The sequence below is a fragment of the Elephantulus edwardii genome, unplaced genomic scaffold (assembly GCF_000299155.1).
Source record: "Elephantulus edwardii isolate Elephantulus edwardi_28Jun2011 unplaced genomic scaffold, EleEdw1.0 scaffold00333, whole genome shotgun sequence".
In the NCBI taxonomy this organism is placed as follows: Eukaryota; Metazoa; Chordata; class Mammalia; order Macroscelidea; family Macroscelididae; genus Elephantulus; species Elephantulus edwardii.
In genome coordinates, this window is record NW_006400083.1 from 299,442 (window position 1) to 313,214 (window position 13,773).

The following is a 13,773-nucleotide window of genomic DNA, read 5'->3' on the forward strand; positions in this document are numbered from 1 at the left end:
CCACCCCCCCAGCCTTTGTCTCCTATTGTTGGCTGTCAGACTCCACCACTGTCCTACTTCCTTAAGCTCTGCACATACCTTCAAGTTCTGGAACTCCTTTTCCTCTTCTTTGAGGACCTCCAGCTGCTTCAGCACGGAGTCTTGTTGGAATTCACCTCGGTCTATCTACAATCCAAAAGGGACTGCTCAGTGGATGGAGGAAGGCTAAACTTCCATTTCTCCCCAAGGAAAAGAGGGGGAGATAAACACAAAAATTGCCATCGACTCATCCTACTGCCTCCCTATCCTGCCTGGACCACAGCGGCAGGGAAAGGCATCAAGATGGAATTCTGAGTCTCCTCATTGTTGCTGAGTCCCCATTATAAAAGGTAGAGAGAGACAAAGGCTTTGGGGCAGGTCTCCAAAGCCACAGTTACCTTCAGAGGCTGGCCTTTACTGATTTGGTCTAATAGATTGAGTAGGTACTGAATTCTGGGCCAGTGTATCAGATTAAAATACAGTAAGATACATCTGTACTCATTATGGAGCTGGGCCTTCAGATAAATCACTACAGAATGTCATCTGCTACACACAGGTGGCTTTAAGAAGAAACCATGAGGGGTAATGACATTTGCACTGTTGGCAATATGGGCCACATCTGTCATTCCTAACAGTGACAGATGTACTGAAAGCTGCGTTGGCCACTGAGTGCCAACGGGCTAGAGGCAGGAACCCTTGTTGGGTAGCTCTGGATCCCGACCATGCCTCCTAGTGAAATTTGCATCCATTCATGGATCAAAATGCTTCCCCCCCCCTTGTTTTGTACCATCAAATTGGATCCGACTAGCACAGTAGGAGTAGGAGAATGACTCTCCTTCTCCAGTTGAACATCTCGTGGATTCGAACCACACGCCTTTGGGATTACAGTGAAGCTTCTTGCCACTAGGCCACCAGAGTGACCCCAAAATGCTTTTTTAATGGTGTCATGTTGAATTATGAGGTTAGTCCTTCTGTTTTCCAGTAGCTAACAACAGTACAGAGGAGCTTTGGTGGCACAAGGATCACAGCTGGAACTCACTAGTTCCTCCGTGGAGAGATGTAGCTGTTGGTTTATGTAAAGATGACAGCTTTGGAAACTCTCTAGGCAGTTCTACTCTCTGCTAGAGAGATGCTGAGTCAAAATTGGCCATTAGTTTGGTTGTTTTAACACAGTGCCTGATATACAGCTATAAAAGTTACTGAATAAATGACTGAAGTAGCACAGCTCTGAAATACTGAAAATTAAAATAATAATTAGACAGGAGATGGAAAAACAAAGGGTACAGAGAGTGTACAAATTACTCTGCATAACTACAGTGGCACACGCCCCCCCATTTATCACTTCTGCTAATTATGATCGATGCCAGGCTCCCACCTCCTTGCCACGCTGGACAACCACCTCCCTTAAGTCCCATGGAGTCAGCTGAAGAGCTCCAAGTCCATTACTGCCACATTGATACTGCTTTCACACTCTCTAGTAAATGCTTGAAGTTTCACCCAAGTCACCTTCTAAGCGGACTTTCTTAGGTGACAGATCATGCAGAACTTGGGGAGTTAGGAAGTGGGAAATGAAAATCTTTCAGGGGTGGGCTGGCCAAAGCAGATCACTTCTGCCTGAGTTAGCTCTGTGTTCTTAATTCTGAGGATTAAGTGGTGTTATGGTTGGAGCTAAGTGACCTTGAGTCATGGGGACCCCATCTGTGTCTGAGAAAAATTATGCTCTAGGGTTTTCAATGGCTAGTCCTTTGGAGTTGTCTACCACTCGATGACACTTAACAACATAGAGAGAGCTCAGTGGGCCTCGTGGACAGAAAGTGATGCTACCAAGCCAAAGGTGGGTGATTTTAATCTGTGGCCCTTGTTGTTGTTGTTAAGTGCCATTGAGTCACAGGCGACTCTATGAAGGAGAGTCCTCAGTGCTTGGATGTCTCTCATCCTCTCTCCAGCTTTCTGGAGGCAAGCTATTACGGAAGTGGATGCCACTCCTCCTTCCAAGCTTGTTTTAATTGGGGAACTCCACCCCACTTTCTGTCCACATTGGGTAACCAGCCATTAACACATTTGACACATCAGTGTCACGGTGTTCAGCCTCACAGCAACCACAAGTTACTGCTATACGGCAACTTGTATACCAGGCTGCGGCCCTTAGGCCTGGTTTTAATTGTTTTTGGTCAAACATTCTTCTAAGTGATAGAACACTGGTCTGTCCATTTGCTGTACAGAGGTAACTCGTGGTTGCCGTGATGCTTAACACTGTGACACTGATGTGTCAAATGTACTAATGGTTACCCATGGTGGACACTATTTTGGGGGGCTCCCCAATTAAAACAAGCTTGGAAGCAAGAGTGGCATCCACTTCTGAAATAGCTTGCCTCCAGAAACCCTATGAACTTGGAGAAATTAAGAAAGTTATACAAGTATGCAGGTCTTTCGTTCATAGGGTCACTATGAGTCATCTACAACTCAACGGCACTTAACAACAACAACAACAACAACATCTTTTGGAGTAGATCACTAGGCCTTTCTTCCTAGGCAATGTGAGCTCCACTCAGGCACTCCTGATGAGAGTCAAGAGGGAGAATTAGCCCAGGTCCTTCTGTGGATGGTTGGGTGAAGCTTGTCCAGAGGGAACAAAGCGTTTTAACAGAGACAAAAGTACTCAGCTCTGCCAGGAGAGGGGGATGAGTGTGGAAAGGTAAGAGACGATGGAGACTCAGCTGATCTGATTCTTACTGGAGAATGCAAAATTCAACAGACAAAATTAGTCAGAGGAAAGAGCTTATGGGAAGCCACAGAGTCAGGATTAGCATGTTGTGTGATGTGCCTGGCATTCTGTGATGTGCTGTTCGGCAGGAGTGAGGCTGTGAAGAAAGGTGGTGACCTCGGATGAAGGACCTTGAGGACATGCCAAACAAGCTGCACTTTATCAAGCAGGACCTATGTGCAGGCTGGGCACTCAGGGCTTTGAAGTAGAAGAGTCACATGGTTAGTCTGGCATTTCAGAAGGACTTTGGTCAGACTCTGAGGGGGACTGAAGAAAGTGGAAGAAGCCCAAATCAGTTAAATGGGATGGGGTAGTACAGGTAAGCAATGATGAAAATGAACGTGAAACAGAGATGCACCCCAATTGTCCTGTAGTGCTGAAAGACAAGCGCCGGGACTCAAAAACACAGGGGTCTCAACCCTAGACTTAAGCATACCAACAGTCATGATGAAGTGTGGGAGTGCAGCATCTCCTTCTGTTGTCCACTGGGACGCTGTGAGTTGGAGTTGACGCCAGGGTAACCGACAACATTGGCACTCACTGTGTTCCTTTTGCAGTGTTCCAAGTGCTGTACAGGCATGAGCCCTGAATACCTTCATCCTCACCCATCTCTCTCCTTCCCTCTCTTACTCCTTCCCTTCAGCCAGACATGTTTGTGGCTTAGAGTAAGCAAGGACTGGCAACAGAAAGACACATTATGACATCTCTTCCCCTTTGGGCCCTCAGGCCTAGTATGGAAAATTGGCATCCCAGATTTAGCCAAAACGGTGCACCACAGCTGGAAGGCTCCAGCACCCACCCAGGGCCCCATCCTGTTACACTGCCACTGGCTTCAGATGAGCTCTGAACTACGATTTTTTGATATGTCTGACTTGCTATCAAAGTAGAGATCCTAAGTCACAGGAAGACATCCCAGGAATAGAAGCTCAGAGACAAGGACCTTCCTCTAGAACCACCAAAAATAAAAGTCTCCCCCTGGAGCTGGTGCCTGGGATTCAGACTTGGAGCCTCCTAAACAGTGAGTAGGGATAATTTGTATATAGCTGATTATAGCTTAAGTATAGCTTAAGTATCTGTATTCTTGCATGTTTATCATTGCTTTTATCAGTATAGTGCTTGTCTGTCAGTTTGCTGTACTGAGGTAACTTGTGGGTGTTGTGCTATTGAAAGCTGTGCCACTCAGTGCGATGTCAAATGCAAGAAGGATCACCCATGGTGGACAGATATTAGTAGAGCTCCCAGATTAAAACACATTAGGAAGCAGGATTGGCCATCACTTCTTAAATAATAGGCCTCTGAAAACTCTATGAACACTCTAGGGGAACACAGATTATCTATATGTGTATTATATCTGAATATTAGAGGTAGAGGCCAGGCTGGAAGTCAATCAAATGAGGAGAAGCAGCTGCAAACATCCTTTAATTAGAACATGTAATGTATGAAGTATGAATGTTGGAAAACTAGAGCTTGTGACAAATAAAATGGAAATAATGAACATCAATATTCTAGGCATTGGTGAGATGAGATGGACTGGCTTTGGCCACTTTGAATCAGAAAATCATGTGGTACACTATTCTAGGAATGAAAAACAGAAGAATGATGTTGCATTCATAATTTTAAAAAAATACAATTTTAAGTTCTATCCTGAAGTACAAGGTTGTAAGTGATATGATACTATCAATATGCATACAGAAAAATATCTATTAATAAGACTATTCTTCAAATATATGCAAAGAGTTAAAGCAAAGAAGAGGAAACTCAAGATTTTAACCCAAATTTTGCAGTACAAATTGGCCAAACATGCAATCAAGATGCATTAATGATAATTTGTGACTAGAATGCAAAAGTTGGAAAGGATGAAGAAGAATGGTGGTCAGAAAGCTTGGACTCAGGGACAAAAATAAGTCTGGAAATCTAATGACCACCTTTTGTATGTTCAATAATTTATCCATTACAAATACCTTTTATGAAAAGACACAAACAGCAACTTTACACACAGATCTCACCTTATGGACTGCACAGGAATCTGACTACATCTGTGGAAGGAACTGTTGGAGAAGCTCAATATCAGCAGTCAAAATCAAGCTAGGTTATGACTGTGGGACAGATCATCAATTACTCATGTGCAAGTTCAATCTGAAGCTGAAGAAGATTAAAACAAGTCCATGAGAACCAAAATATGATCTTGAGTCTATTTCACCTGAACTTAAAAAAAATTTCTTAAGAATAGGTTTGAAGTGTTGAACACTAATGATCGAAGACTGGATGAGTTATGGGATGAGAGCAAGGAAATCATCCAAATAGAGAGTGAAAGTTTACTACAATGACAGAACAAAGAAAAACACAAAATGGGCGAAAACTGCACTAGAACATTGAGAAGCCAAAACAAAGGGAAGAGATGTAGACGTGAAAGAGTTGAACAGCAGATGTCAAAGAGTAGCTCAAGAAGACAAAACAACATATCATAACAGAATGGGCAGAGAGCTGGAATTGGAGAATAAAAAGGGAAAAACTTGCTTAGCATATCTTGAGTTGAAAGAACCAAAAAACCAAGTTAAGCCTTGAATTGCAATACTTAGAGATGCTGTGGGCAGAATCTTGAATGACCTAAAAAGCATCAAGAGAAGACAGAAAGAATATATACAGAATCACTACCATTAAGAATCCGTACCAAAGAATTGGCCAACAGGGACATATTTCAAAAAGTACTATGTGATCAAGAGTCAATGGTAATGAAGGAGGAAGTGCACTGGCAGCTTGCATTTTTGCATTGGCAAAAATAAGGCCCTAGGAAACAAAGCAATTGATATGTTTCAACTGACAGATGTGACTCCAGAATGCTCACCAGTCTATGCCAGATGGCTGGAAGAGACCCATATTTGTTCCCATTCCCAAGAAAGGTGATCCAACAGAATGTGGAAGTAAACAATATCGTTAATATCACATGCAAGCAAAATACTGTTGAAGATCTTTCAAAACCAGCTAGAACAATACATAGAATTGCCAGAAGTTCAAGCTGGATTTAGAAGAGGCTATGGTACCAGAGATATCATTGCTAATGTCAGATGGATCCTGGATGAAAGTAAAGAATTCCAGAAGAATGTCTATTTGTGCTTTATTGACTATGCAAAGACATTTGACTGTGTGGACCATAACAAATTATGGCTAACATCAAGAAGAATAAGAAACCCAGCACCCTTAATTGTGTTCATGCAAAACCTATACCTAGAACAAGAAGCTGCCATGCAAATAAAACAAGGGAATACTACATGGGTTAAAATTTAAAAGGTGTGCATTAGGGTTATATCTTTTCTCTATAACTATCTAATCTGTATATTAAGCAAATTGTTCAAGAATCTAGACTATATGGAGAAAAATGTGGCATCAGGATTGGAGGAAGACTCATCAATAACCTTTGTTATGCAAATGATAACAACCTTACTTACTGAAAGTGAGGAGGACTTGAGATGCTTACTGCAGAAGATCAAAGGCTACAGCCTTCAATATGGATTGCATCTCAACAACAGGAAAACAAAAATTCTCACCACTGGATCATGATAGACAGGGAAAACACTGAAGCTGTCAATGACTTCATCTTACTTGGATTCAAAATCAATATACTTGGTACCAGAAGTCAGGAGATAAGGAGAATATATTGGAAAGACTACAGTCAGGGACCTCTCCATGTTACTGAGAAGCAATGATGTCAGTTTGAGGACGGAGGTATAACTGATTCAGTCTATCGTCTTTTCAGTCATTTGCTATGCATCTGAGAGCTGGACAATGAATAAGGATGAAAGAAGAATACTGAATATGAACTTCAAAGAACAAACATATATGTCTTGGAGAAGGTCCAGAGTGCTCCTTGTGGGCAAAGATCATAAAGCTCCATCTCATATACTTTGGGCAGTTTACGAGGAGAGCCTATTCCTTGGAGAGGGACATCATGCTTGGAAAGGTAGAGGGACCCTCCATGCTTGGAAAGAGAGGAAGAACGTCCATCAGATGGACTGACACAGAGATTGCAGGAATGGCCTCTTGTGTGTCAGGGAATGTGAGGATGGCACAGGATAGGACAGGATTCAGAACTGCTGGTCTTAGGATCCCTGTGAGGTGTACTCAATTCTATGTTACCTAACAACAACAACAGCAGCATCATCTCACAGATCAGGACACAAGGAAGCCCATGGCCTATACCACCTGGCTTTGCTGTCACTACTAACAGCCATGCCTTAGAATGTGCCCTCTTGTTGGAGTTTCCACTTGGACAGCCAGGTGAAGTAGGCAGGGTTCACTAGTGAGGATCCAGGCTGCACAGGTGGTCCCTAGTGAGTAGGGCTGCCAACCCAAAGCTGGTGGTAGTTTATATGCACCAGTAGCTCCTTGGGAGACAAGCTGGGCAGTCTCCTCCTGTTACATTTTCCAGCCTCAGAAACTTGATGGAGGATCACTATGAGTCAGAATCTCCTTGCTGGGAGTAACGGGATCAGTACTGTGTGTCTCATTTTTTTTCGTACTGTGGTGACCTGCATGTCACTAGTGTTTCAGAGTCAGCCAATGTGGACAGACTTTAGAAGAGCTTCCAGCTGGAGAGAGATTAGGAAGAAAGGCATGGTGATCTCTTTGTGAAAATTACCCAGTGGAAACCTTCTGAATTACAATAGAACACTGTACAACTCTCTTGCTTTGGACATAACATTGGGAGGATCAATCACTGGACATGAGTTTCGGTGACATGAAGCTGAGGCTAAATAAGATCATGGGTGAGCCAGCTTGACACAGTGGCTGTCCTGGGGCTCAAATATGCCAAGTGACCATGGGGTGGTGATGGGCCATGCTGCACAGAGGGTTGCCTTGAGGTGGGCTCATTCACCCACAGCTGATGGCAACAATGTACTCAAGAAGAGAGGAGCAGGCCTAGGGCTGCTGAAGAAGTTAAGAGTGAGGCTGCGCCTGTGCTTTTTATAAAAGTTTGGTTCTGGGTTTGAGAAGAGGGAGCAAATTGAGCTGAATAAAGTATTTGCATGTGCATGCATGCGAAGCATGAGTTTTGCAACAATGCAGCATGGCAATTTGCACAGACTTTTCTTCCTGCTGATCAGCCAGGGTCTTGGATGGCTGAGTGCCTGGAACACAGCACAACACACAGACACATGCCAGCATCTATGACCTAGAGCCTGGCCTGCTGTGAGGGGCTGCCTGCCTGGCTCTATGTGTTGCCTCTGGGGTGTCTGGAGAACTTAGGAGCAGGGCTCCTGGGCCCAGACGCCTCTTACCATCAGCTGCTTGATGGTGGAGTGCTCTTCAGTGTCCCGGCCAGTGGCAGGCTCCTTGTGCACAATTTCCACTCGTATATCATTTTTGGCCGACACAACACCTTTTAGATCTGGACATAACAAAGGGAAATGTGGATGACAGGCTCAGTCCTCATCTCGGACACTGGGGCTGATACATTAAGCCCTCTGTTACCATCCCTTCCCCCAATGTTTATCCCCAGTGCCTGAGCTCAGCAGCTTCACACCCCCACCCCCACCCTCAACAAACTGTCTATGCTGAAATCCACATGTTGTTTGGGCCTTAAAGGATGTTGACACACCTTCACAGGTCTCTTTGGCACCTGCCCCTCTAGTTTTCACTGCTTTTGCTGTTTTCATCCACTTGTCTGCCTTACTGAGTTCTTTGTGCTGAGCCAGGTCTCCTCCCTCCCATGTGATTAACTGCCCCTGAAAACCTGCTGGAGGGTCAGCTATGGGTCGGTTCTGACTCGATGGTACACAACAGTATAACAGTGCTCTTTGGTGGCTACGCAGGGCTGGTGTGGGAAGAAGGGGAGCTCACTTACTAGATAGTAGACGTGTGCTAACTTCAGTAAAGGGAAAGGCAACTCCCGCATGAGGGGAGTCGGAACAGCACAGCCAAAGGAAATGAACACATGGGTATGTGCGTCAGGCGCTGCGGCAAGTGCTCTAGCACGTAGTTTCCCAACAGCAGTAAAAGCTGAAAGTGTGAGCGGTCACATAGGAAGGTGTGTAGCCTGTACAAGTATGGAAGGGTGTGTGGGGCTCGCCAACATGCTTATGTAGGGATAGGTGTGGGCAACTGTACATTCATATTTGTATGTGCGACACACACATGCACATCTCTTACGGAAAGGAGCTATGGAAACTGCCCAGAAAATGCTTTGTGTTGCTGGATTTAAAGCTGCAAGACTGCAGTCCCAGGGGACATGTGGGTCAACTGGCACAGTACAGTTTATGAAGACAATGTCCCACTCTGATGGATAGTGTCTGGGATTATAAAAGCTTGCACGAAGCCTAACATACAGCTGTTGTTCTCCTCCCACCTAAAACAAATGAGAATGAAGACCCAAAGAATTAATCCTCAGGAGAAATAACCCATAAGAATTGCAGTCTCGTGTAGCCTGACACCAGAACTGGATGGTACCCGACTACCATGACTGGTCCTAACCTGGGATACAACAGACAGAAGGTTGTGGATAGAATGAGAAGGAGCTAGGGGAGCTCTGGTGGCCTAGTGGCAAGGAGCTGCAACTACAATCCCAGAGGCGCATGGTTCAAATCCACCAGATGCTCTGCCGGGGAAGGAGGGACAATCTCCTGTACCAGTCAGATCTGATTTGACGGTACACTCACACAAAAATAATAAAATTTAAAAAAATTTAAAAAAAAAAGAATGAGAAGGAGCTGGAGAAAAAAAACCAACTCAGATTCAGAAGAGTCAGACTTAATGACTGACATCCTGGAGGAGCCCCTGGGATCGCTATACCAAAGCTTTAATATGGGACTGAGCAACTAAGCAGATCAGCGTATAAACTTACACCGTAACACTCATGAGGAAGAGTCAGCAATGGGAGAAAAAACCAAGGCCAAAGGAAAAAGAATAGGTGATAGCAGAGGGCAGGGAGAGTGCAGGCATGGGGACAGTGCAGGTGGAGTGGACAGAGAGAAAGCAGCGGGCAGGGGAGAGTGAAGTCATGGGGATAGGGCAGGTGGGATGGACAGGGAGAAAGTGGAGGGCAGGGGGGTGCAGGCATGGGGACAGGGCAAGAGGGATGGATGAGGAGACCCCTGAGAAGAAAGAGGGTGGGGAGGAGGATGCAGGCATGGGGACAGGGCAAGCGGGATGGATGGGGAGACCCTGGAAGAGAAAGCAAAAGACAGGGTGGTGCAGAGGTGGGGATAGGGCAGGCAGGGCAGATGGGGAGACCTGCTGCGGGCATAGGGACAGGGCAGATGGAGTGGACGAGGAGACCCCTTTCATGGAGGACAACTGGCCGTCAAGGCTGGAAGCATCCGGGCTCTAGGTCACGCTGCTGGGCTGGAAACCAAGCTGGGGTGTAAACTTGTACTCCAAATACAATAACATGTTAATAAGTAAGTAAATAAAAGAATACAAAGGGAGAAAATCATTGCTTCCTTCTAGACTTATACCTGCCCTATCAGTCTCTCATTTCTCAGTAATCTAGTCATAGATTGTAGGGTCAGAAATAGCCTGCTGGTTCCCAGGCCAGGCTCCCACTGGATGCAGAAACCTTTTTCTAAAATATCCCTCACCTGATGATGTCTAGCTTCTGGGAAAGAGTTAGGACTTGCTGAGGAGGCGGGATGCTCAGAGTTGAATAGTCTAGTAGAAAGTTGTCCCTAAAATACAATGTCCCCTGGGAGGGCGGGGCAGGGTATCCAAAAGCACACCACTGGGAATCGTGAGGGAACTGAAGCAGCTGAGTGGGGAACCTTTAAGGGGAACATAGCGGCATTCCTTCAGATGTGAAGGCTGCCGAGTAGGCAGGAATAAAACTCACTTTGATCAGTTAGTGCATTAGCTTCTAGAATTTTAGAACTAGAAGGAATCATAAAAGCCATGCCATCTACAAATGAGAAAGCTGAGTGTGGGAAGGCTCTGGGCCATGAGATGGCTGGTCCCTTTCCTCTGTGCCCAGCTTATCATCAGATGTCTGTCATTGTACACAAGTTTAGGGTGATGCCAGGGTGGGACTCTAGAGACACACATTTCTTCACCAGTACACACATCTGATTTTTGTTGCTAAAGACCATGGTCTCCTAAAAAGCCTGCACAGAGCACTATTTTGAATGATGTTTCCTCTATGTAGGTGACCTACGTTTCTGGTTGAACTAGCAATTCTTGAAAGGCTAGAGTCACTCCACCTCTATCCTCCTTCAGCTGCAATGCAGTTTCCAATCAAGAGTGCTATGTATGTTCAATCCAAGGTGCCAGCTGTCTGCTCTGCCTGGTGCCATTACTTTTGTTCATTCAACACTCAGTGAGTGGCCACTGTGTGCCAAGTGCGGTGCAAGGTCCTGCTATCATAGATGAGTAAGCCCCATCCCTGTCCCGGGCTCGCCGCACCACAGGGCCCCTGCTCATTGCACTCCTGCTTACTTGCTCTCTGGGGCAGCCTAAGCCTGGCCTTTTTCTCTGTCCCCCTCCCTGAGATCCCGGGTCTCCCTCCCGTACTTCTCTGGGAGCGGGCACAGCAGAAGGCCACGATGGTTGCCATGAGGACGAGGAGGGCCACACCGGCTCCTACAGCCACCCCGATGATGACGGCCATGGGCACAGACTCTGGAGAGAGAAGCAGGCACAGCTGATGAGGGCCCAGGACATGGCTCAGTAGCCCCCCAGGACCTTTCCCAGTCCCTCAGGGCAGCTCTTGCCAAGTTGGGGCCAGACCACTGCCAGGCAGGCCCTCCTGGGAAATGCCTTGGTGGACACAGGCTGAATCCAACAGGGGCAGCTCCAGCTGGTTGTATAGAAGGGTAGGGACGTGGTATGGAGGGAAGAGCGGCCGGCATGGAGAGACATCAGACACTAGAGGGAATGGTGGGAAGAGAGGGGGCAAGCAGACACAAGAGGGGAGGCCAAGACAGAGGGGTGCAGGAAGTGGGAGAAAAGACCATGCCAACTTAGATCTTTGGTCCTGAGTAAGGAGCGTTCTCTCAGGCAGTGACTGCTGAGTCACAAGTCCTTGCTTTGTTTCAAAAAGTGAATATAGTTATTGCCCTTGGCTGTTCAGTTGTCTTTCTGTCTCTCTGCTTTCCGAGATGCTGGAATGTGAACAAACAGCCTTTTAGAGCTGAGGCAGCTTCTCCTCAGGGCCTGCTGGGCCTCCTTCAGCCACCCAGTCTTTGGGGACAGGGGCCCTGGCAGAGGCACTGGGCAAGGTGAGGATTACAGTGCCCCTAGCAACCCTTCCTTAAGGAGAGGCGCCCCTTTTCCTTGACTCCCTGTCCTCTTGGTTCTCCCAGGCCAGCTCTGCCACCCCTCCCTCCCTGCTGAGTTTTTGTAGTCTGTCTCCTGTCCTCCAAGAACTGTGGGATGGACATGGAGAAGGTGATGATGAATGGGGTTTCCCCCAGCAACATGCCAGGGGCCCTGAATATGTCATCAGGAATGGGATCTTAGGATCCCAGAGCTGGGAGACCTGAAGCACCACCAAGCCGAAGCCTCTCATTTTACAGATGGAAACACTAAAGTCTAGAGGAATGGAATGTTGGTCAAGGATGCACAGCTACATAATGCCAGGACCAAATGCAGGTCTCCTCTCCATGGCTCTCCCCACCTGCCCCAACTTCACTGCATTCCCCAGGTTGCACGGAGTCCTTCAGATATCACATGGCCAGGTAAAGAGCAAGGACTTGGAACCATACTGTGGGGCTGTTAGGACATGTGTTTCACTACTTCTTGGTTGAGTGATCTTGAGCAAATCCCTTTACTTATTCTCTCTGTAAAATGAGGATGGTCACTGTGTTGACTCAACTGCCAGGGGGGGAAGGTGAGCGTATTCAGTCTCAGACCTCGAATGGAGCCCGACCCTAAGACAGAGAGCTTTTGCTGCCATAAAGTATATGGGAAATGGGGGCTGCATAAATGAGGAAAAATTTCATTCCAAGACCTGTGCTCCCTCACCATCTCAGGCACCTCTGCCAAGAATGACCTTGGAGGACAGTTGCTTGCCCTGGGGCCATGGGTGTATGTCTCATTGTGACTTTCTTTAAAGAGAGAGGAGACTCCCAGCCATGGCCCCTGGAGAGGGTCTGGAGAGAGATGGTGTCTTTTGGTACTGGTACCAATGCTTATGCCAGTATATACCTTTTTTCTTCCAAGAGTGCATGTGAACTCTTTAGTTATCCATTTATTGGTGGCTGAGGCCACTGAGGACCAGTAGGGGAGTGAGCAAAGAGGAAACAGGATTGGAAAACATTCCAGGGCTGGATATGGGAGGTGTTTGTGTCCATCTCAATGCCTCAACGGTTGAGACTAAGAACATGCACTCGACCTCAGTCCCACTGTGCTTGTTTATAAACAGACTGCTCTTTCTAGGGCTTTAATTTTACTAGGAGAGGAAAACTGTTTGAGGAATATTAGTTGTTGGCTTTTGACTTTTATAAACTTGGATTTGGTTCAGTTTGTCTTTGGAGTTCTATTAAGTTTTTTCAGAAAATCTTGGTCTTGTCTCAGCTGAACTCAGAGGTAAAAGCTAACACTGGCAGGTCCTGAATCTTCAGATCTCAGATCTCACCTGTAAAACTAGAATATATTCTTTCTAGGATACTTTCTGGCCTGGCATTCTATCTTTCCATGAGCTGTTAACAGCACTGAGGCACTGGAGAACTGCCCAAGGTAAGATGGGGCAGAGCAAGAAGAAGCTGTGGGCCTGAGTGGTCCCTGGGAGGACCAGTCCTTTGCATTCTGTGTGTGCATGTGCCTGCGTACGTGCATGCACGTGCGTGTGTGCGCATGTGCAGGAGATGTGTGTGCAGAGGTGTGCATGCTCACTTTGCTTTCTGAGGTCTAGCCTGGGCTACTTTGTGCAAGCCACTCAGCATCTCCTGCTGCCCCTGAAGAGACCTGAGGGAGGGACTGCTCTTGGGCTCAGCTTCTTTCTTCTGGGTCTGGATGAACAGTCTCAGGTTGGAAGGGAGAAGGGCTGTCAGGAGGCTGCAGTGAGT

General features: G+C 46.5%; 1 protein-coding gene across 1 annotated transcript in view; it reads right to left on the reverse strand.

Moving 5' to 3' along the window:
• KIRREL3 (kin of IRRE like 3 (Drosophila)) overlaps window positions 1-13,773 on the reverse strand; it is a 241,687-nt gene that overhangs the window by 963 nt on the left and 226,951 nt on the right. Inside the window, exons 13-15 of the mRNA XM_006901568.1 lie at window positions 11,279-11,386; window positions 8,059-8,168; window positions 79-165 (exon numbers count right to left, since the gene is read on the reverse strand). Coding sequence (XP_006901630.1) covers window positions 79-165; window positions 8,059-8,168; window positions 11,279-11,386 — 305 coding nt within the window. The remainder of the gene's footprint in view (window positions 1-78; window positions 166-8,058; window positions 8,169-11,278; window positions 11,387-13,773) is intronic.